This window comes from Pagrus major, chromosome 13, assembly GCF_040436345.1.
Source record: "Pagrus major chromosome 13, Pma_NU_1.0".
Taxonomy (NCBI): Eukaryota; Metazoa; Chordata; class Actinopteri; order Spariformes; family Sparidae; genus Pagrus; species Pagrus major.
Window position 1 is genome coordinate 10,317,127 of NC_133227.1, and position 25,201 is coordinate 10,342,327.

Consider the following 25,201-nt stretch of genomic DNA (forward strand, 5'->3'; position numbering starts at 1 on the left):
AAAATCAAAATCAGCTTTGTTGGCCAAGTATGTGTACATCTCACTGTACTACACAGAAATAGATACACAGCTAGGAATGAAAAATAAACAACAAATAAGGTAAAGAATGGTTAAAAATAATAAAGAATAGTAAATGGTCAGAACTGTACTGTACAATAGCATGTGAAAGAAAGTAGCTGTGTATGCAGTGTATTAGGGGCACCATGTACAACGCCATTAAATATTGAATGCAAGTAAATTGCTCTTGTGTTGTAAACAGTACAAGTAGTGCAAAGATGAGTACTGGATAAAAATGCATACATGGTGTTGATGGATTATGTCCATGATATGCATGTATACATATCTATATATATTATGTACAGCTTGCAGGATTTACATTGACACATTATGAACAAGGAGCAGAATATATATTGGCCTCGGCAGCGACAGTGAATAATGATACGTACATGTTGACAACGGTGCATTTGAGACTGTAAAAAATCTATTGTAGCAGTAAGTGGATGTTTTTATGTTAGAGGTTTATTGACACTGTAGATCAATAGTACAGCTGCCAATAACCAGACCAAGCATAGCTGTGTTATAAATGAAAAGGAAATGGATTGATATGAAGATAAAAACTGAAAAACATATCTCTAAAGTAAAGTGACACATGACTAACGTGAGAGGCAGTCAAAGGGATGCGACAGTCATGGAGATATCATCTAAGAGAATATTATAGCCTAAAGTTGGAGGTGTTACTCATACTACATGTGAAGTTTGTTTTAACTAAAGAGAAAAAGACCAGAATGATTGCTACAAGTTCCTAAATCACTGGTACATGCAGAAGAAATCTGTTCTTGCATGAGGTCCAGTGTCTTGAAGTGATTAAATAAACACGTTTTCTAGGTTTATGAATATTTCAAGGTTTTAGGGGCTCTGCAGCAGAAATTTGACTGAAATGACTTCATCAGATACAGTAGTACTCAGAGGGGGATTTCTTTCTGTTTCTGTCTGTAAATCTACCTCTTACGGTGTCCTCGTGATGTTGTTTTGGAGATACAATGTGCAGGAGTGGCTTACAAGTCATAATTCACAAGGACTGTTTGTCTTTGCATTGTTTTATTTACACAAACTCCCATTCTGAATGCTTTTTAAATACACTACGTCACCATATTTACACTTGGAATGGGACTAATTGCGCTGTGTGCTTGTTTTCCAGATGAGGAGACTCCTGGCCTATATGGCTTTCTGCATGTGATCGTCCACTCTGCCAAAGGATTCAAGGAGTCAGCAAGTAAGTTGGACAGAAACATCATTTTTTTCTATTATTTTTTTTTGCTCTGGCTCAGCATCCCCTCACACATAGTTGCTGTGCACAGAGGCGTTTGCCAGCAAAACACATGATCCAGTCAATCACTGCAGTCTGCACATGCAATTTCCATCATGGCGTGGCCCAATACGGAGATGGTCAGATGGATTGATGGAGGATAAGAGCATAGAGGACAGCACAGGGAGAAATAGATAGACTCAGAGGAGAAGTGGAAGCCACAGTGGAATTTTTGTGGTTGTTTTTATTTAGCAGACATCAAATATGACACAAAAGAACTCACATAAAAAACAAAAGAGAAAAATTGTGCACAGCAGACGGGGACAATTTTGAGAGTCAACTGCTGGCAAACTTACTGCCAGTTGTCTCTGATTTATTGCCTACCGTACACAAATGTTCCTTTGTATAACAATGTGTGCAGATACAGCTGTGTGTGTGTTTATCATCAGTGGACTCGAGCGTGATGTTGGCAGGGCTGTGTCCATACTGGACAGCTGGTGCCGCTGTACACTTTGTGCCCTGTTGCACAATCACCAGTTCAAATATCAAAAATCTGGAAAAGATACAGAGATGAAGCAATGTGATTTCCTCAGTTACCATGACAGCCTTTAGAACGTGAAAGCTGGCTCGCTAGAATTTCCCGGGTAATGGATTGGAAAGCTCTCTCTCCTCTGAAAGCCTGTTTGATCCTCGGTGGAGTACGGAGAGCTGAGGGGTTCAAAAAAGAAAGTGTGTGTGTGTGCATGTGCGTGTAGAAAGAAGTTGGGCAGTTTCACTGATACAATTTGCTGTAAGTGTGTCCAGTGAAGCGTATAGAGTCAGGGTGGGGCATGCAAGCAATGGAGGTAGTGTGGGGTTGATGTTGTGTTGTTGTTAAGGGTCACTCTGCTGGTGATGATAATGGCCATTACAGTGGCATTTATCCCTCAAATGAATTACTGTTACATACCCTGTTTAATGTACAAAGAGGCTTTGTAGCTGGTGTAATTATTTTGTCAAAATAAAATAAAATGTCCCTCTAAATGGGGTCAGAGGAGAGAGTGGAGAGTGAATGCACACACTGTAAATGTTGTTTACTCAACTCTGAAAATCTGAAATAGCATTTACACACATCCCTTGAAGTGTTTATGCTGAGTTTGCAAAAGTTCAGAGCCTTTTCTGCACTTTTTCTTTTGTAAGTCCTTGGATCGCTAGTGCCGCCCACTAGTGCCAGGTGAAGAAAACAAACAAACCCTCCTCTTCACTGGATCCAGCAGAAAAACAAGAAGGAGGCAGTCAGACCAAAGACCATACGTTTGATTATCAGCCCATTAGAGCTGCTAAGCTTTATCTATTAGTTAGTCAACTATTAAGCTTCTTGACAACTATTTTAATAATTCATTATTGTTTTGAGTAATTTGAAAAATAGTCCAAATTCTCTGATTCCAGAAACTTAAATGTGAATGTTTTCTGGTTTCTTTTCTCCTCTGACAGTAAACCAAATGTATTTGTGTTGTAGACAAAACAAAGCATTTGAAGACATCATTTTTGGCTTTGGGATACACCGATTGATATTTTAATTCTATAGACGAATCAACTAATCAAATAATCCGGAAAATAATCAACAGATTATTTGACAGTGAAGATAATGCTAAATTGCAGCCCTAAATCCAAGAGAGATGGAAAAAAGACAATACTGGATAGTTAGTCCAGAATTAATTGTATTTTGTATTGTATGCTTCAATTCCGTTTACACAACACAGCTCTACAGTTCAGCTTTTTTATCCAGCTGTGTTCACAACTCTCTGTGCAAAAGAGTCACCAGCTGCACCCACAGAGCACCACCACTGAACACCTGTGTTTTTATGTTAGAAAAGTGCTGCGTGCGTGTGTGTGGGTAGTTGATTGTTTATATGTGGGAGTACACTGGCTGCACCTGTGATGCTGAAATGAGAGTTTTATTTACCACTACAGCTACTCATAGTCAGTAAAACATTTCATATGACGTGTAAAGAGTTTATTGATGCAGTTACATCAAATAATACACTGTAATTGCCCTGATAAATTATTGCCGTGATAAGTCACTCAAGCCGTGCAACTTATGGTTTAATGTACTTGTGAATTATTTTAAACTCGGTTCACTTCAGGCCTAAATGCACATATCAAGATCAAACATTGTATTTTGAAAATGGTATTTATTTTGCATTGAATTACCTGACTTGTAGTTACGTTTAAGGTAAATACTGCATGACAGTTTATGTCAGCAGTGTGTTATGTTTGTTATATTTTTTTTATATTCCTGTGCCTGATTATGAAACCTGTCTAGTGTTGGCAGAGAAAATTACAATTTTCTCATGGACGGATGTTTTTGAAAACAGCTCAGAGATCATAGAGTTGATGGGAGACATTGTGTTCAAAATCCTGTTTCTTCTGCCTGTGTGATTCCCTCCAATACCACAAATTACTAAAATTGCACCATTTCCTCCAGATGTAGCTTAATGATGGCATCAAATTTGCCTTTTTATGTAGATGTTGTGCGGTGTTGGCGTGTGTGTGCGTGTGTGTGTGGGTGTGTGTGTTAGAGCTTGGATGTGGTTTCATTTGCATTGTTGATGTCTCCTTCACTGTCTCTGCTTAAGTCATTTCTCATTGTGTTGACTTCCCCTGCAGTATACAAGGATTTTCACACAGTTTTTTGCTCTTTTGCATAATAGTGTGTGTACAGTATGTGCTTTCTTGTAATGCACATAGTCATTTTTATTACATAATAACTGGCAATAACAGCCATTATTCAGTGATTCAGATTGTTGAGTAGACATCGAATCATCACCTCTTTTTGTTCCTTCTTTGATTGAAAAAATCACAAAAGCTGCATGTAATAGAATAGTTTATTGGAGCTGTGTTATTTATGTCACAACGATCCCCCCCCCAGTGGGAAAGGGCTTTAAATTCAGCCCAGGGCAAAGTAGTCAAACTGGGTCACAGAGGAGGGAGCTGAGAGTCAAGCATTTCCCAAAAACTCTTGCAGAGAAAAAAATGATTGGAAAACATGACCTAGTAGAGAGGTGCAAAACATGTTCACTTTGTTCTCGGCTTATTTTCGTGTATGTGAGCGTCAACAAGTTGTTTTGTCGCAGTACTGAAATAGACACAATACCTTGAAAGATCCATATTCGATACCTTTTTTGATACCATGGGGAAACAATGACACAACAATGAGGGTGTAAAATTTTAGATTGTCAAACGTTTCTTTTCTTGGCTAGTAGCAGCAAATGGCAGACTGACTGTGAAGATTAACCATCACACTTTTTTTTTAGAAACATTTGGTATTTTTTCTCTTTAGATCAGCCCTTTCAAAATGTGTGTGTCAACTCACAGTCGGAAAGAAGAGATAGCTAGAGAGCGCAGCTGATACTGGTGTATCGATACTGCAGAAAATGAGTATTGAAACCGTTTTGAGTATCACAAAATGTATTTCTTGACATCAACAAGTGACTTGTGAATTGTTCCTGTATATGCGTACAACACCTGCTGCAACTTGATGCTGACAAGCCCCAACAGTTGTTCAAACTGAAAGAAATCCCAAAGTCGTTTTAAGTGGCACAGCTACAGTAATCTGGGCTTTTTCAGCAACATCTAAAGAGATTTCGACTTAATTTATATTTGATGTAGATTATTAATAATGGAATAATAGAACAGTGGCTACAAGACAAAGGAAAGTTATGAAACAGATGTATTTTTGTAGCTCTAACATGCCCATGCTTGAATCGGAACCAAAGTTTTCATCACTCGCCACTGTTCCCATAAAAAATAAAGACAAAAACCCTGCAGTAAGTGTTCACATGTTCTCATGACTCTTGTGCTTTCTACGTGTAATCTAATCCAGTCATGGCTGCATGCATTCCCATTCACTGCTCACCATGCTTTTATTAGTTTTCTCCTTCTGGATTCTATGAAAACAATTTGATTATGCCCTTTTCCCTCCTCGTTTTGTTCTCTTAGCAGAATATTTTCTCCTGAAGCCTTCCAGCTAAACATATAGACAGTTAGCCATTCTGTCGGCGGGGACTTGTAGCTGTGGAGACACTGATTAGTTTAACTGATTATCACTTGTCTCCTAATTCTGTGAACCCGCAGTTTGACCCGGCATTCAACACAGCCTCGGGCAAAGATTAGCCTCCTGTATAAGAACACACGCATGCCGCAAGGGCTGCAGGCCCCAGTTGATTGAGATGGAAAAGGATGGCATCCATTAACCCCTGCATTTAGAGGTCAGAGACCCCATGCTGACCAGTTTATCCCCCTCATAGTTGGAGCCTGATGGTGACCTGCCAGGAAAATGAAAACTCATGGAGTTCCAGGCCTTTTTTAGTCTGTCCTACTTCTCATATAGCTCCTTCTGGATCCAGTGCGAAGACACAAAGAGACCTCTCTAAATAAGCTCTCTCTGGCCTTGTTTGAATTTTAGGTCTGGGCACACAAACCTATTTCACATGGAGAGGAAATCAACTTCCAGAGAAAACTGGGAGCTGCTCAGGAATATGAATACACTGCTCTTCTCCGCGGCTAGATGAAAAATAAGTTTAAATCACAGTAAAGTCTCAAACAAATGCCCTCACTACTTTTTGAAACTGAATTGCAGCTGTGTGCACAAGTATACACCAACTGAATCAGTTTCTGTCCCTTCACAGAAGCAGACTCTGACAGGTAGTTTGTGTATTTTTGGGAAGTCAGATGTCGAACAAGAGGTGAGGGCCATGAGCCGTTATGCCTCCTGTATGTGGCGGAAGTGTACGATAACTGCTTCATTTCATAAATATCCTCCAGATGGTCACACTGAATTCCCCTCCACCGAACTTCCCTCATACTACGGCCACTAATCTCTTCCTCGTTGGGAGTAATTATGCCCGAGCCGTTCAGGATGCTGAGAAAACAAACAAAGAAGGAATGAAACCAGATGGAATGACATTCCAGTATACTGTATAGCCCTGTTACAGATAGTTATATGACTACATATGTGAATGCTTGCTCCAGTCAGGCATACTTTGGTATCTCTCCATAAACCAAGCCTCAGGTTGAGCTGGTGTGTTTGATGTTGCAGTGTAAACATCTTCTCTTTCATTCTGCAAGTGCGTCTGTCTCATATGTATATAAGACTCATCCACCCCCAGTACCTCTGTCCCCCTTGCCCAATCTCGGTGACGTTCTCGGCGAAAGGTCAAGCAGTACAATCCATCCATCATGCTGTCAGATGGAGGTTAACCCCGGGGACTAGGTCCAGGCTGCGGGGACATACTATAGACACTTTACAGACAGGCGGTAGCAAGGTCTGCAGGAACCGCTATGGCAGCATTTAAAGAAACACATTAACAGACTTAATTGCTCTGTGTAGGAACTGAGTGTTAGCTGATCCCAGGGGAGCAACGGCTGTGGTATGAGGATGTAAAGATCTGAGGAGCGGGCTGGTCCTGAGTGTGTACACAGGCAGGAGATTGATGTCTTGTCAGCTGACGAACTAAAACATATTGACAGTTTAAAGGACTGTTTCACTTTAATCGAACGTTACCTTTTTTAGCTTTTAAGTGCGCATTTATTATAATCTGATACCAAAATAAGACACTCACTTACTGTCATTGTATAAACCTTTAAAAATGTTACTTTCAAACATTGTAAAAAACATTGAAAATTACCTTATGTACACTTTTGACTTTAGTAAAGAAAAACTACACAAAGGTACATACACATACAAAAACAGACAAACACACAACATCCAATAGTGCAAATCCTTGCTCTAGATAGTGAATTTGAAAGATTGATGACATTAGAGCGGAAACTATTAGACGATTCATCAGTTAGCTGATTTATTAAAAAATCAATCACCAACTATTTTGTAGTAATTAGAGTATTTATTTAAAGCAAAAATAAAAGATTTTTAAAAAATCACTGGTTATCTTCTTTTAAGATATTTGAAGACCTCTCTATGGACCCTGGAATCTTGTTGTGGACATTATTATGCTATTATCTGACATTTTATACACCATACCAAGAATTTATTAATTGAGAAATGAATCTGCAGATTATTTGTTAAAGAAAATAAGTGTTAGTTGCAGCCCTACATGAGCATTACACAATATTATAACATGACTTCAATGTAAAGGAACTAAATGAAGAAATACTAATGGCCTGTGATTACGCTCACCTTTAATGAAAAGACATAATTTCCTCTATACAATGACATCATTACCCACTAAAAGTCCTTTTAATGGCTATAATAACTATTTAATAGCTGCCCCCCAAAACACAATTAGACAAGAAAGCTAAATGTTTATTCAGTGCTCTTCAAGGCTTCAGTTTTCTTGATGGATCTGTCTACCTCCTGTGTTCCCTCCTAGATCTATACTGCACCCTTGAAGTGGACTCGTATGGATACTTTGTCAGCAAGGCCAAGACCCGCGTCTTCAGGGACACCACAGAGCCACAGTGGAACGAAGTCAGTCACCAAGACATCTTTTCTTTAGTGTACATTTCTCCTTTTTTGTCTGCAATTTCAAATATTTAATCATCCTTTTCTATCATTTAACAGGAATTTGAGATAGAGTTGGAGGGCTCCCAGTACCTTCGGATCCTGTGCTACGAGAAGTGCTACGACAAAAGCATGCTCAACAAAGACGACAACGAGATTGTTGACAAGATCATGGGAAAAGGGCAAGTCCAGGTAAGAGGACGGCTGCTGACAGGCCATTACAGAAAGCAAGCATACACAAAGAGAGACGTCTATGTCCTCTTGGGGACGTTTCCCAACATGTGACTCATTTTAATTGGCTGTCTAGCCTCTATGCACAGCGGAGTGGTTTTGTCGTGGTGGCCTCTAATGATGCTGGTTGGATTAATCGTCTGACAGAGTTTATTTAAGGGGGATTTCCCCTGTCGTGTTGTGAGAAACATTCCCATAAAAATCTCTTTCAGTCTTGTTAACTCGATCCTGCCTGCACAGTGGAATCTGTGGCTTCTTGGTATCAAGACAAAACACTGTCCTCTACTCTGCATCCTTGTTTAGGTCTTTGCAGAGAGGGGAGTCATATTTTCAATTTTCCAGAACTTCTTTGGAAAAGTGAAGTGAAGCTTGACTCCTGTCATTTCCCCTGCAATTGAGTCCAAGTGCTGTCGTTGTAGTTTCCTCCTCTTTAATCGATAGAGCTTCTCCTTATGAATTCAGGTTAACTCTGAGGGTTTCAGTAGCTCTCATCATCAGTTAATGTCCTCTTGTTTTCTTCAAGTGATGCATGTGTCAGTGCCAGAGGTGAGCTTGAAGCAGGTTATTTTTGAACCAGCTTCTGATACTTTTTAACTCTCCAAACTTAACAGAAGATATAAATCATGTCAATCATTCAACATTTGTTTGTTGCTGCTAGAATAACATTTGGAGTCGCAGGTAAAAGCAGTTTCAGTGACAAGTTGCACTGGGAATACAAATCTCCTGTCTAACATCGAGAGAAAGTGGGGCAGACATGAATCAGTCACATAACGTAGCATTTTAAAAGAAAGGATGCATCTCAGAAATGACTTATGAATCTTATGTTCATCTTGAGTGAGTTGGTTGTTTCTCCGCAGAACCAAGTTCCTGTTGTTTATCTTAACAGTCTATGAATGGAAGAAAACACCCACGACATATTTGTTGCAGAATTTTCTGTTTGTCACTATCACTTTCCTTGCTTTCCTCTTTCAGTTTGATGGTTTGTGTCCTTGATTGTTGCCTTTGACTTCCTCTGAAGAGCAAATGGGAATACGAGTCGTGCAGCACACAGGCATACTTAATGCATCTTAATGTGGCACTGAATTTACTTGTATTATGACCTTGGATGTTTCTAGAAGAATTAATAGAAACATTTTACTCTATGAAGATGATATCAATCTATGGATACACACCAGTCAATCTCCGTTTCTGAAAATAATTAAACCTTACCTGTGCCTGCGTGTTTGGGTTAATTGGGTCAGGAGTCAGCTCCTGATGAAAGATTAGCTGACCTGTGAGAGGATTAAAAACATAATTTTGCACATGCATGTATGTATGTATGCACATTTGTTTCAAAGTTCGTGTGTGCAGGCAGAAAAAAAACACTTCTCAGTATGTTGGTGAGTTTGTCCTTTATTTAAACAAGTCTATTTTTGGTTTAACCTCAGATTTTTCAAGCAGAACCAGACAGATGAATACAATTTACTTCCCCTATCTTAGTTAAAGAGGAACATCCCATCCCAACGTGCAGAGGTTCATCAATGGTTCAGCACTGTATCTTACATGACAGTAAAACCCATCCTCTCTGGTATGGCTGCCAGTCAGAGAGACAAATGCTGCTTGTGCTGCTGTTGCTGGGAACATCCACTTCCAGCCAACAACAGCCCCCAAAAAAACACAAATAAATACACCACATGTTTGCTGGCTCGCTGTGAGAAGAGGAAAATAGATATGGGGATAGAAATGGAGAGAGAGAATGGCATGTTCTATCCCAGAGTCTGAGAGGGTGGGAATGGTGGGTGAGTGTGTGTACTGTAGAGAGGGTTGTTGGGATTATGGGCGTGTAGTTGGTGGAGAAAGAAGTGGATGATTTTGTTTGATTGTATCAACTGCGTAGTGCTGATGAATTACATTTTAGCTGGTTTCATATTTTTAAATGGAAAGGTTTTATGCTTTTCTTTGTCATAAGTGTCTGTAAACTGAATGTTTTAGAGAATTGGAATGTGGTTCAAGGCATTTAAATGAACCACACAGATTGTTGTGGGAAACTATAATAGACATTTTTCACTATTTACTGACAATTTAGAAGTAAAACAGTTAATCAATACATCAAGAAAATAATCGACAGATGATTCAATAATGAAAATGGTTAGTTGTAGCCCTCCAGTACAGCATCACTGATCAAAGGCAATGCTAGTCCAGGGTTGTGGTGGTAAAACTGAAAAATACACCAATATTTTAAATTTTATCTACAAAATGCGGATTCCATTGTTTCCTCCCTAAACCACCTCCCTTGACTTGAGGCTCTGAATGCAAGCATGTTAAATCCATGCACCATCAAATGTTTAGGTTTTTTTTAGCTAAACTTCACCACCAAATTTCAATGCTCACTTCCGTGTGGTTGCATTTTTGGTTTATTGTCACTAAAACATGATGAAACCCTGAGTAAAGACTAGTTTATGTGACTGCACAGTGTTTATATTTTGAGACATTGTGGAACTGATGTCACATCATTCTATGCCGTTATCTAATGTTCTATGGATTAGGCATAGCTGTACATTTTTGCAAAGAATAAGCCAGAGGGACGTAAGTCTGCTCCACAGTCTAGAGTGCATACCTAAAGAGACTTTCACTTGGACCCGAGCTGTTTGCTTTCCTGGTGAAGCTGAGTTTAGAAGGAGCCTTCTGTGTTTTGCTTTCCTCTCTGGAGACCCTCTGATTTATTTAACAAGCTCGTGGAATACTGACTGACCGTAAATGGGCATATTGGGCTGGAAGTTTTCTTTTTTTACCCACTGCTGTTACTTCACTTTGTTACCGATGAGAAAGTTGATCGCCTCAGTCATCAGAAGATGTTATGGTTCTGGCCAGAGATTTTATTTTGATAGTCTCCAAGGAAACCTGCAGGATATTTGGTGCATTATTCTGTGATATGCCTTTATGTGCAGGAGGTATATTGTTTGTGATGTCCGCCAGTAGCACACACATGTTAGCATGATTGAGTTGCTTGTCCACAGGGGGAAATACCACCATTTATTTCCAGCCCTTCATCCCCTGAGCAGATAACCTCTGATCTCTGAGGTCACGTTACTAATCCTCCATTAAATGGCAACAATGTCGGGGGTTACTCTCCCCCTGTCTCTCAAACTGGCAATAGAAATGGATTAAATCTTAAATGTGTCCGAGCAGGGAATTTGCAAAATTGATCCATATCAGCTCCCAAAGTTACCAGTTGAAGAGGAGCCTCCAGTGTGTGATTTCTTTGGCATGTTGTCACTGATAGTGTTGCGCTGTAACCACTGATTGTCCTCTGGCAAAACAAACTTTTGTACACGTGGTGTGACCTCAATTACAATCTAAAACTTTTTATTGTGTTTGATGTCAGACGTTGATTTTAAATGTGCCAATGAGGAGATGGACGTTTTTTAATTACAAACGTTGTTGATTTCTGATAACATTTAATTGCCCGTGTGATGCTTCACAGATCTCTGGTTGCCAGCATTGTGTTCAGAGTTGCTATAAAGGGACACCGAGTCCTGAGCTGGTTACGAATGGAAAGAGCAAACAGTCTCCTGGTTTGCCTCATGAGTTCTCCCCAATGACCCTTATGTGTCGGCTGTAGCTCGCAATACTTGTCTTCAGAGGACCAGTTATGTAACTGTTTAGGTTAACAGCCCCAGTGCTCTATGTAGCAGGAACACATCATATCACCCAGCGTCAGCAGCACTTTCATCTGATAACCCATTCCAGCCTCCACTGGGCTCACCTCTCATGGTTTTTATATTCCGTCTTATCAGGGGCAGAGTGTGTTGTCTTTCATACACCCACCAGCCCCTTCAGTCATTTAGTCTGTTGCACTGTCGAAGACTGGTTAGAAAGAGAAAGTGGTCAGTACTCATGGCTCTAGATTGACATTGATGTCGTTTCCTTGGAGCAGAGGTTATCAAAGTGTGAGCAGAGAGAGACAGATGCATGCTAATGTTCTAAGAACAACAGGAAGTTAGTTATTGAAGTATGGCCATCTTATCAACACATTCAACAGCTAGAGCTTCAGAAGAGGCTGTGACACACAGCTCATGGAGCCAATTAAGATACTTCAGAACCCTTAGTGCCTGATTGCAACAATTTGCATCTAAATGCGTACTCACACAGACATGATACAGATACTTTTCGATTCAGTGTGACTAACACTGCTTGAGGATCATTATCATGTCCATCATAAAGAAATGTCCATAAATCTGCTTATAACTACAGAAGCTGCCCTGAAGTAATAATGGTTTTTGGTTTTCTTCAGTTTAAAAGTAACCCAGTGATAGTCCATGATAACATTATTCCTCCTGTCTACATCCTCCCATGCCCAACAAAGCATCCCAAATTATGGCAATGGTGGTTCCAAGATTTAAAGAATGATTATGGACCATATCAAAGTAAGTCAAAGAATAATTAGGGGATGTTGGGGGAGTATAGTTGTCTCAGTTTTGTCTAAGAGTGTCAGAGTCAGTCAATGTCAGAGTTTGAAAACCCCAATCAGCTCATTGGTATCCACGTATCTGAGAGTCTGTCACTTGAGATATCACAGCCAACACCACATGCTGCACTGATTGTTGTCCCCACGGTGCTGCTTATCTCACTGAGGAACTAAATGTTCTTTGCAGTGTCCTGTTCTGTCGCATCTGATGATCCTATTATGCATCATGAGTCGTATAACATCTCCAGAAATGTCCCCAGCAAAGGGACACCACCTCAACCTCTCAACCCTTTCTTCCCCTTCTCTTCCCAACACTCGTACACCTCCCTCTGCACAACGCTGGGGGTTGTTTTTATTGGTTTGTATTACAGTTTGAGCGCAGTCCTCCATGAGCTGTAATCTGATCGTTTTGAACGGCTTCCCGGAGATGATGAGAGCCAGAAAAGTTGGGCATTGGCCGCGAAATGGAGAAAGGGGCGATGAATCTGTTAATTCCTGGCAGCTCTTAGCCGAGGAGCTGGACTGGGGTGCACGCATTAGCCGGCGTTACTGTAAAACTACAGGTGCAGAGGGGTTGTAAAGTTTTAGGGCGAGCATCTATCTGCACTCTCATTCCCACTTAAGAGCCAAAGCGCTTCCCACTACGTGCAGCATTAGATGCAAAGTTTGACATTTATATGCTACGTGAAGGGTTTATTGGTGAACGTGCCGTTGTTTGGGCTAATGGCAGGCTGGCCATCTGGAGAATTGGTGGTGAAGCTCGTGAGCCAGTGCGGAAAAGTGCACGCCTCAAGTTCTGATCTAAACTCTCAAACATCATGCCAACATCAGGCGGTCATGAGAATAAAATATAGACTGGTGAGTCTATTCAGTAATATATACAGTATGTATGATCAAGTCATTTTTCATTCAAAAACAGTGAGGTGCTTTTAAGCAGATGGGGAAGTTGGCCACAACATTTTTTGGATTCTTGTATTTTATAGTCATCTAAATAAAACAGTGTTTCAGTGGAGCACAGAATTAACCCTGACGGGAACAAACTGTTTTTTTTCTTTCTTTTGCTTTCCATGGAAACTGATTGTAAGACTCCCAAGAGATTGTTTTTTTCTCTGTAATTTCTGTAAAAAAAAGTGTTGCCTCTGGGGCATGCAACGCCGTGGTATTTCTTGTAGTATTTGTTTTTCACATGGAGCTCAGTGATTTTAATGAGTGTGTGTGTGTGTGTGTGTGTGTGTGTGTGTGAGAATGTGTGTTCATGCTTCAGTGTGTAGGTATTAATATGAATTAGTGTCTAATACATGGTGCCATCTATTTTGTTTCTGCGGGCTGTCATTTAGGGCTGTGATCTGTCATATTTCCACCCTACACACCCCCTGCGGCCATACATACACGCACGCACACACACACACACACACACACACAGCTGTCAACAACATTAACAGATGAGACTCTGCTGTGTGTGTTCAGCCCCCCTGGGGATAAACCAGACTCGTATACACGCACAAATGGGTGATGGGCTAATGCATTGTAAATGATACCAATAACTTTAGCCTGCTACGTTACCTGGTGTTTATTAGCTTGCATATCCTTTGTCTGGCGAGGTGTCTGTTTGTGTGTGTTTGAGTGGGGTGGGGGTTGTAGATGGATGCAGTGTGTACGTTCATTCAACAACAAAGCTCATCCAAGCCCTCATTGCCCTTTTCCTCTTAAACTCACTTATTCTTTATGTACCCTATAGTTGTGTTTTTTCTCTCTATGGTTTTTAATGAGACTCATCCCTCATAGCCTGCCTGTTTTTGAGCATATGGTGCTTTTTTATTGATGAGTCCCAATTAAGCCGACTTCCTCATCAGACGATCCTTGATCAGTGGAGCTGATAGCAGCGTTTTGATGGATTTTTAGTATTTCCTTGTCATCTTCCTACAAAGAAGCTCCTCCGTCACAGCCCTCACTTAGACTGCCTTTGTTCCCACTTAAAAACATCCACTCCCTGCCACTTGGGATATGCATGCCCTAAATAACTACATGCACTCTCAGATCATGCAAACGTGCAGATACCCACGTTTTTTTCTCTTTGTGAGTGGAATAGGAAAAGCCCCCAACCTGCCAAATCTAGTTCATGTGAAGAGTGAAGGCAAAACAGACACATTTGATCAACATTTGTCATCGACCGTTATGCTTTTGAGTTTTTCTTGGAATCAGATGTTCTAGGCTGGGAGGAAAAGGCAAGAATGAGAAATTGTAATGCGTTGTTATGATAATCAGTGGTATGGTGGTAATCATGTCCAGAAAGTAGTCTATAGCAGCTAGAGATTCACCGGCCGACTGGCTAGGGACCAATCTTTGCTGGTTTTCAGCATGACCAGCAACTGGCCGATCAGTGTCAGATGTATCCGATTCTGTGCTAGTCACATTTTAACATGTGTCACCCACCCCCCAAACGGGATGCCAGCCCCAAATCTAAAGAAAGAAACGAAATATTTGATGTTATAAATAATATATGCACATTTTCAGGTCATTGTGAGATTCTTTGTGTTTTGGTGTCATTACGTCATCTACAGGTGTGCTTTCTAAAAGCCCCTCTCTTCGCTTCTTGAGTTGACGACAGGATGTGTTGTGATCTGTTGCACCTGTTTTTTTGGGGCAAAGTAAAACATTGTAGCCAAGGAGTATGAATTGCACATTTACGTTGAGGATAAGGATCTGTTGTCTGAACGGAGCAAGAAAATTTTTATTCCACTCACATGTCATTTGCGGCACATTACAGACAGACTAAAAAAAGAGGAAAGTAGGACCTTTTGTACCAAATTTCGTGGCCATCCATTCGATGGTTGTTGAGATATTTTAGCCTGGACAGACCAAAAGACTCACATTGCCTTCCCTAGATCCAAACTGCTTATGCAACGGTATGAATGTAGCTTTGAAAAATGAGGAACAGAATTTTACTAAATTCAGAATCTAACCATTTGAGTAAATAAATGCCAGAACTGGTTAAAATCTGAGCTGCTGGACTCGCTACAAGTCGGAGGCGTTGGACAGCCTTTTGAATTTGCCGAGGATAAAGAGTGAACTGTGAACTGCGTGGGAAGAGCAAAGCAGAAAAGCGTCGCTGTAGCGGTTAGATGACTGGGGACCGGGTGAAAGAATGAAGTGAGAATATAAAAAGGCCATTTAAAGGCCAAAGGAACTGTGTTTGTGACCTCCTTCACATCTCTCTGTCTCTTTTTCCCTCGCCCTCCCATTTATCCCTCTATGTATTTTTCTCTAACAGAAAATACTAACACATTTCTCTCCAATAGACCTCGGAGATGTTGAGGGCAAGCCGGCTCTGTAATTGGTCCTCATTATAATGTTACATAATGTTTCAGGGAAGTGTAAAGGATTGACAACAGATGTACGACTTCCTACCATGAACGTGCATATGCAGCACATGTGGAGAGCCCAGTTGGAGAGACACAGAAGAGAAGGAGATGGAGGAGGACAATAGGAATGAGAGCCCCAGATGGTGGCCAATTATGTGATGCTGAGAGTTAAAGTGAGAACAAAGGAGCTCATCACAGCCCGAGAAATGAAATGCTCTCCAGAGAGACGCCGTGAATCTCTCAACGCATTTACTACCGCCCTTTTGTCTAGTGGAAGAGTCCGGGTGCAGGAATAATTGGAAACAGTCTGAAGGAGGGGGATCAGCTAATACAAAGAGTGTCATATTTGAACACGGAGGGCGTCAATTCAAGTTCAGATAAAACCGTGAGAGGTGATGAGAGCCTCTCAGTCCAGCCATAAGAGCTTGAGTTTTACATTTTGACCAATGAAGATCAGTTAACTTGGCTGTTATCAAAATTTCTCAGCGTGTCTCTTATTGTTTCAGCTTCTTGGTAGCTTTGGAGCCTGAGACTGAAGTAAAATGCAGCGGTTCTGCCGTTACAGAAGCAAGAAGTGGTCATTAATGATGACAAGTTGACTTTTGTTAACACCCCAACATTTCACTGTCTTCGTCACCCTGCTGTGTTTAAAACAATTGACTCTTATCCAGTTTTCAGCTGGGGACTACAGCTAGCAGACCATACCAAGAAAAAATATTTGATTTAATATCAAAGAGAAATCATTCTTTTCTATGATTAACCCTGTGGTTCCCTCTCTGGTGGTCTCTCTTTAACAACAGTTTCTCTTTCTTTTTATCCTGGGCCTTTCCAAATTAGACATTTTTTTTCCCTTGTCCAGGCCAGTCATATGTCCTTCTAAATCGCATTTAAACTCAACATTCACACATTCCCTGGCTGCTCTCAAGCTGTGGATTTATAGACAACAGATGACATTGGGGGAAGAGATTCACCTCATCCCTCTCATCACGGTCCCAGTCTGACTCGGTGAGGGGCAAAGCTCATTTCATGCTTGGCTCTGTCTGCCAGCTCACTGCGAGGCTCAACCCATGGATTGTCTGGGGTTCACCTCGGCTGTGGGTCTGTGAAAGCCCCATGTGGTCAACAGAGGAGTGTCCTTGTGTTAAAGCCTGCCTGGAGATGTTACCCCTTTTTCTGTTTACCTATTGTTCCATGCTGGTAATTGAATCTCGTTGATATGAAATTCATATAATATATAATCTAAAGTAGTATCGTATCATGTGAATTGGGATAACCAGGGTTATTTTTTTTGCCACCAAATGCCCCAAAAACAACATTGTTGAACTAGCCCTCGAGCAGTCGAGTAATTTTGACTCACGTCTGTTGGGAGCAAAAGAGGAAGTCAGATGACCTTCTTACAGAGCTACTACGGTCGCAGGGGACGTCAAATGTTGAATGTTGAACTTTAACATAAGAGATTGCTGTTTGTTAACTGTTTCCAACCCAAAGTCAACTTTAACCAAGTGCTTTTTATTGTAACCATGACAATGAAGATCCCCTAACCTTAATGAAGTATAACTTAACCCAAACAGAAATGTTTCCTATCTTCCATGACCCTAACCAGCTTGTTTTTGTGCTTAAAACTAACCAAACCTTCACAGTTGGAGTAGAAGTAGTTCCCTTGCTCGCTTTATTTCTGAGGTAGACGAGAAGATTAGCCTAAAGAATGGAAACAGGGGGAAACGGCTAACTTGGCTCCGTCCAAAGCTAACAATACCAGACTTCCACCATCTTCCACCATCTTTAACTTGTACAAAAAACAAAATATCAAAACTGCAATTTTTCTTTTTAGAGGGGGTTAAGTGTCTATTTCTTTAGCAGGGATTGTGACTTCCTGTAGTCATTATGATAAGCTAAGCTAGTTAGCTAGTTAGTAAGCTAGCTGCTGCAACCTTATATTTAATGGACTTATATGAAACTGGAATCTATTTTCTCATCTAAAGCTCTGAATAAAAGCAAATAAGTGTATTTCCCATAAATGTCAAACTATTCCTTGAAATTAGCCTTACCTCTCTATTCTGCACTTTCTTCCTTCGTCCTTGGTTGACTGGAGAAGCTCTACAGAGACACCACTCAGTGTCGCTCTGCCTTCTTTTCTCTCTTAATCAGATTTCACATCACTGCCAGAACCAAGTCTCTGACCACCAGATGCGACTCTCTTTTTTATCCCCCAAAACCCAGTGAGACCAGAATACTTTCTCCCTCTCCCTTTCCCTCTTGTTGTTGTTGGCAGCCTTTCGTCCCATATTAAAGTAAATAGACCTCAGCAACACACTGTGTCCCAGCGTGGAGAGCCCGCTCTGGCTTTCAAGTGGCCAGTCAGGGGACCAGAGCTTTTCTTACAGCAGTAAAATGTGATGGATATCCATCTGTAGCTGTCGTTCGCTCGGGGCTGCTTTTGTTTTGAACCCCGCACCATCCCTGGGAAGCTGGTGATCGGATCGGACAGTTATGAAGTCATAGTGTTTACTCAAATGCCCCTTTTGTCAAAATGATCTCCCTTCAGCTGTTTGTTTAGACATGATGATAGTGCAGTAACTTCAATGCTTTCCATATGGCCATAGCTGGGGTCTGAGATTGAGCAAGGATTTGCCCACTGTGGTTCTGCACCTCATTACGCAGGATGGTTGATCATCAGTGGGGCCTGTATGAGGGTTTGTTTCTTCTAGGAATTGGAGATATTGTGGGGAGGACAGTAGAGCAGTGGTCAGCACCAGGAATACATGGAATTATAATTATTAGCTGTATTATTTTATGCTGAGTTGTGGCTTTAAAGGTCCAATTCATGAGATAGTTGATTGTTGAGTCTCATTCCCAACTTGTCCAATACTGACACTTTGGGTTTCCCAATTCGTCAAATACTGACGCTTTGAGTTTGGGTTGGCCACCAACCCAAAGTGTCAGTATTTGACAAGTTTGGAATGAGACTCAACAATCAACTATCATGCAAATTGGACCTTTAATCCAAAATGTGTTGTAATATTGATCTTAGTAGAAATAAAATGGTCTTGGTCAGCTATCAACATTATAGGAATTCAGTATCTTGGTGAAATACTTAAGAAGGACAAATGGATACTTGTGTGGCAGGGTGAGCTCCATGTTCTCCACACTTCCCTACTACACCCTGTCTACTTTCTAGTATTTCACTCTAAACGGTTTCTCCAGAAGCGCCCATAAGAATCCGGTGGTATAGTGTGTCTGAAGGATTACTGACATCCTAGTTTTCCGTTCTACAACCTCAGGAGAAGATTCGTAAAGCACCCGTGATCAGAAGAGAACATTTTGTATCAGCAGAAGTGGTTCAGGTCTAATGATGTTTAGACAAAGTGAGGTGGCCTTCCCTAGAAGAAAAACAGCAAATGGTTTGACCATCATGCTCATATGAGGTTTAGATATTATCTGTCAGTATTTTCCAGTCCTGTTGCCATTTTATTGTTCATTGACATCCCTGTTGAAAATTCCAATGATTTTTGAAAGATGAGCCTCACCCCTGCTGTCTGCCAAGAACTGTGAGTGTGTATGTGCGTCTGTGTACTCATTCCTAGTGTGCTCCTTGTCCTTGAGCCCTTTGTTGAAGTACCTACATATCTGTGTGTATGCCTCAGTAAGCTGTCAGATCTGTCTTTATACTGTACGCTCTGCTTGACCCCTAAATCCTCAGTCGCTCTCACACTCACGAAGGTATACTTTCCTCAATAAAGGAAGACATAATAAAGACATTTTGACAAAACTGAAAGTTCATTAAGATAGTTAATTTCACAAGTCCTTGGTTGATACTTAGTGCTGAGCTTGTGTTGCCTCCGAGATGAAGCAGTAGCTGATTGTTAATCAGTAGCTAGAGGTAGTGCAGCTGTTATTTTTGGTTTCCTGCGTGCAGTTTTTGCATGTTAGAGTGTTGCAGCGGCATCTGCTCGGTGATCTAGCTTTGTTCATGGGTGAGTCAAGAGAGAAAGCCCCCAGCCACAAACACACATAATGAATTTGCCTGCTAGACAGAGTAAAAAAAATGAGTGGACATGAAAACTGCTGGCTGAGGGAAATGCTTATTAATAGTATTGTTCCCAGGCTTGTAGGAAGATTTAAATAGTCCTTTAGCCTGTAACCTTATCTAGACTGCGATCTTGAGCCCAATGTAAGCATGAGCTGATGTACAGTGGCGGAGATGTGATTTATGACATCCAGATTTATATCTAACCATAGTGGTAAAGTGGGCCAGAAGCAAATAAAGAGCAACATTCAGTCAGTACATGACAGCTACTGTCGAATAACAGTAGGATTTATGAGGTTTTAGTTTGTGCTGTGGCGGTGGCACCAGCTGCATGTCAAAGTGTCCTTGGGCAAGATACTGAACCCCAAATTGCTCCCAGGGGCTGGTCCATGAGTTTGTGTGAAACATATTGTGGGGAGCTTTGGTTAGGAAGTGCTTTATCGGTCCTGATGAGCAGGTCGGCACCTTGCATGGAAGCCATCAGTGTATGAATATGCGTGTGAACGGGTAAATGTGGCATGTGTTGTAAAGCTCTTTGAGTGGTAGGTAGACTAGAAAAGCACAATATTAATGCAAGTCCATTTACTTTTCATCATTTAGTTGTGTTAGTTTTGTGTTAGCTCAATGATTTGCTATAAGCAATTCATTTTGAATGATTACCGGTTAAATACGTAGCTCAACAGGTTAAACAGCACTTCACATATGAATCCTTTCTAATAAGGTGTTCAGGTCAGTAGTTTCAGGTCATGATTCAAACGGACATGCTTTGGTGTTTCCCTCTCTTCACATTTCAGCAAGTCCTGCTGACCTTTCCATATTCCTTCCACTCCACTTATCAGAGTGGTACAAGACCTCTCCATGTTTAATGTAAATGCACAAGAAACTGGGCAGTTAGGTCGAGTAATGCTGAGATGACCTCACCACTCATGTACAGAATCTACACTCTGCAAACCCCCAGCTACTTTCAATGGATCAAGTTTTCATAACTCCGGTTATTGCAAAGGCTTTGAGTGGTTGTTGAGTCTATGACTTCCCATGACATGCCGTTCATATGGCAGGACCGTGAGCGGTGCCAGGCATTTGATCCTGCTTTATGACTTCCTGTCCCAGGGCGAGGGAGTAGAACTGCCCATTTCCTGTTGGGACTGTGCAGGCTACATGAACTCTGAGCTCGCTGGTGGACTAATGGTACAGACCCTTATCTAATGTGTTTTTTATTTTTATCAGTAAACACCGGAAACTCCTCCTGCTCTTGAGAGTCCAGAACTGAGATTTTATTAAATCAGGTTTTGTGGTATTAATGCCTGCAGAAATGCAGTTGTGCTTTACAAATATGCATCCAGACTGGCAGCTGGCCACCCTGACAGGTGTTTGTATTCACTGATGAAACAAAACATTCCTCACTTGTCAGATATACATACACTGTAAGGAGTGAAAATAATGTAAGCATATACCAATAATAGTTCTAAGGTGCTTTCTACATATTGCTTAACCTTTTTGCAGCCATAAAAACAAAGCTCTTTTTATTGGCTTCTCAAATTTCTGACTTTGGACCTCAGTGTTGGGCCCCTTTGACATGACAAATTAGACTAATGATGATGATGCAATTGTTTTCAAAGGAGGAAACGTTTCTTAAGTCCCTCCAGAGTCCTCACAAGAATGTTTTGAACTTGTCAGCTGTGTAAAAGATGAGGTCATTACCAGTGCTGTTATCGAGTGTTTATGGCTTCACCAAATCCAGTTCTGGTGGCTCAAAGTATTCCAACTTTTGCCTCTGTCACACGTTAAAGGAATAGTTAAAAACAACCTTAACAACTGAAGTGACTGGGCACTTATACATACTTACACTTAACATATAAAACAGTTAACAAAAAAAAAGGCTCCATACAGCTCATCCATTATCAGCCAAGACTCCAGAAGCCCTGAGATCCCAAATTTGTTTGAAAAAACGTTATTTACATCCTTTTTAAGCCAAAATCTTCATTGTAGTTGTCAAGCTAAGAATGTGGACTTTCTTTGCAACTTGCCACCCCTACGGGCCAGCACGGCATCAGCAGCCTTTTATTTCACAAAGCTCTTGCCAATGAATAAAAGTCAGTCTGAGGTTTACTCTTGTCTGCCCTCTTTCTCTTCTTACCTTCCTCCATTAACCTCCTCTTTGATCTCTTCACCTCTACCATGATGCCCACACTTAGAATACCAAGCTAGCCTCTTCTTATAGCTAGCTGAAGACCCATAGTTCATACTGTGTGATGTGGTGCTGTAAAATGTTATGCACTTCTCATTAGACATCGTACCTGCTCAACCAAAGTTACATAGTGTAAAAACAGGCAGTGGGGGGCATGGAGTGGGTATGACAAAGGTACCACTCTCCCTATTACAACTCAACATACCATTAAAACTTCTTTGAAGCTGTTATTTTAAGTTAAAATAGTTATATAATGTTGCTTTAAACCTTGTTGCTTTGTTGTACAAAAACACACAACATCCAGCGAGGCATACGGATCAAGCAATTTATGCACTTGTTTGTATTTGCTTATGTTGTTATATAAAACTTAAATAAAGTAGCCTTTTAAATACTCCACAATGACTTGACCACTGAAATGTACCATTCTAAACAACCTTGGAGAACAAAACTATTCTCTCCAGCTCTTAGTGTTTCTCAGATGACGAGTGCTCTCTGAGCATCGCTTCGCTTGAAGCAGCCTGTTGCATAACCAGCGTGTCGTGCTGAATTCATCTTAGAGATCTTTTTTTTTTAAAAAGTCCCTGGCAGAGTCATAAAATGTGTTGATCTGGCGGGGGTGCCAGCTCGAGTGTGTACCTGTTCCCTCCGCCGGTCCTGCTTTCAAAGAGCTGAGTGGGTGTTCATGAGGGAGGGCGCCTCAAAAGTCTATTTCACAGAGTCACAAATTGTTTGAATTATGTAATGTGTGTTGTGTAATAGCCGGGAGAGATATGTGTACTGTATGCGTGTGTTGCAGGAGCTGCAGAGGAGTTGTTTGGGTTGATTGCATCTCCGCCCACATGTGTCTTCTTCTGTCCCTCCAGTACAACCTGATGATGTTTCACTCAGCCAGGCCGGTCAGCTTTAGTTAGAGAGAAGCCAAAGTGAACCAGCCCCACTAATCTCGCCACTGGCTGCTTGGTATCGATCATTAGTGGAAAACACTTGTTTAGTTGTTTAATCTGTCTTCTTTACCTGTGAGTTAGATAGAAAAAGGGCAGAAAGATCAAGGATCAAAGAGGAGGAAAGAAAAGAAAAGACTTGCAGAGTTGTGAGGTACATCAGAGCCTGAGGTGGTTTGCTGTGCTGCCCCGCTGTCACTGTGACACAGATTTGTCATCATAACAACAGCAGTCATCGATGTTCTTGTTAGGAGCAAGGCGCAGTCACTGAATGATTGATTTTCCACTTACAAGTTGATGGCTTCTTCACCTGCTAATGAGATTTTGACCTGACACTTTTAATGGTCTTAAAATTGTACTTTTTACTGGTGAAAGAAAAGGGAGGCTGCGAGGATGTGGATGCAGCGGGGAATTAGCAAACAGAAAAGCTGACCCAGTTTTGTTGAAAAGAAAAAGTTGTAACTTACCAAAAAACAGATTTGATGATGATGGGGATTTCATGCCCATCATTAAGATGTAGAGGAAATACACCACCTTGTCCTCATTTTGTGCTGATGATAATTTTAAGAAATCGTGAGCCGTGGTTGTGCATTATTTTATAGAGCTGCAATGATATACTATCAAATAAATCTGCAACTATTTTAATAATCGATTAATGGTTTGAGTGAAGTCCAAATTCTTTGATTCCAGCTTCTTAAATGTGAACATTTTCTGGTTTCTTCACTCCTCTATGACATTAAACTGAATATCTTTGGGTTTTGGACAAAGCAAGACATCATCTCGGGCTCTGGGAAACACTGATCGACATTTTTCCCAATTTTTTAAACAACTAATGGAATAATTGAGAAAGAAATCAACAGATGAATCACCATGAAAATGATTGTTAGTTGCAACCCCTATTATTTTGTTTTCATAACTGCACCGGGTAAGGGAACAGTACGACATTTGGAGAATACACTTATTTGCTATTTAGAGAGGAAATTCTAAAATGAAGGACCACTGCACTAAAACAGTAAAAGTTGTTTTTGTGGTTGTGAACTTGATTGGTACTGAACTGTGTTAAGGTTGTGAAGAAAGCCAAATGGATTGATTACCAAGTGGATTGAAGTCTGGGCAGGTCTTTCTAGGGCTGGGTATTGTTAAAAAAAGATTGTTACCAATACCTTGACTCCGATACCGGATCCTTTTTTATACCAATTTTATGTCATTCGATTAACAAAAGATTAGTGAGCCCCATCTCTGGACGTAATCCAGTGTTTTTCCTACATGCCTCGAGACAGCCAATCACCAATACAAACAGGCATGCTGCATGCTCGTTGGCTGATGGGATTAACTTGTTAGGTATTGAAATTGGGTATCAAATGACGAGACATTTTTCGAAACTCGATAGTATCAAGGCAATTCAGTCGGAGGCATGAAAGTATCGAAGTTACTGAATTGAGTTGAGGTCCATTTGTTTTCTCAGTGCTGTTTTTTGCTATCTGATATTTGCCTTATTGTTTTCTGTGGTTTGATAATATTAATGGTTTAGTGGTTTAATAATATTTTAATAATATTTTTATAACGCAATCTTTATCACGGAAAAGAAAAATATCCCACTGTCAGTTTTTTCCAATATCGTGCAACCCTGAGTTCTTTTCACTATAACCTCCAGTTGCATAACACCTCCTCACATGATCTCGTGTCGTTCCTGATCATCCCGCCACCTCCTCCTCTCTGTTAGTCTGACCACCCTCCTCCCTGTTCGTGTAATCTTCCAGGTGGCTGCGTCCAGTCAGCCGTGAGTTTACACCTCAGACTGAATAATTCAGCAGGTCAGCAGCGTCAGCGTCCTGTGAGGCTGCACTCTCTTCATCACTGGAACTGGGTCACGCTGTTCGGATGTAACACAGCCTTGTCCCAGTCAGGCAGCGGGCACAACACGAAGATCACAACTTCAGAGTAATGGGTTCACATCCACATAGCACTTAAGGGGCAGGGTGGCTTGCGTGAAGAAATCACAGTCAGCTCCAGTCTACATCCCAAACTGTCGCAGAAACAGAGAACAATGTGTCATCCCCCTTAAGACTTACTTCTCAGCTTTGCCCTATTTACAACCATTAAACTGATGCCATCTATGACTGCGACTGGAAATCTGGAAAGTATCATGCGAGTGCTCTATTCAGAGAAACCTGGACACAGCGATGATGGTTAAACC

General features: G+C 40.9%; 1 protein-coding gene across 1 annotated transcript in view; it reads left to right on the plus strand.

Moving 5' to 3' along the window:
• Window positions 1-25,201, plus strand: part of abr (ABR activator of RhoGEF and GTPase) — a 136,315-nt gene that overhangs the window by 86,751 nt on the left and 24,363 nt on the right. Inside the window, exons 14-16 of the mRNA XM_073479831.1 lie at window positions 1,199-1,273; window positions 7,678-7,775; window positions 7,869-8,000. Coding sequence (XP_073335932.1) covers window positions 1,199-1,273; window positions 7,678-7,775; window positions 7,869-8,000 — 305 coding nt within the window. The remainder of the gene's footprint in view (window positions 1-1,198; window positions 1,274-7,677; window positions 7,776-7,868; window positions 8,001-25,201) is intronic.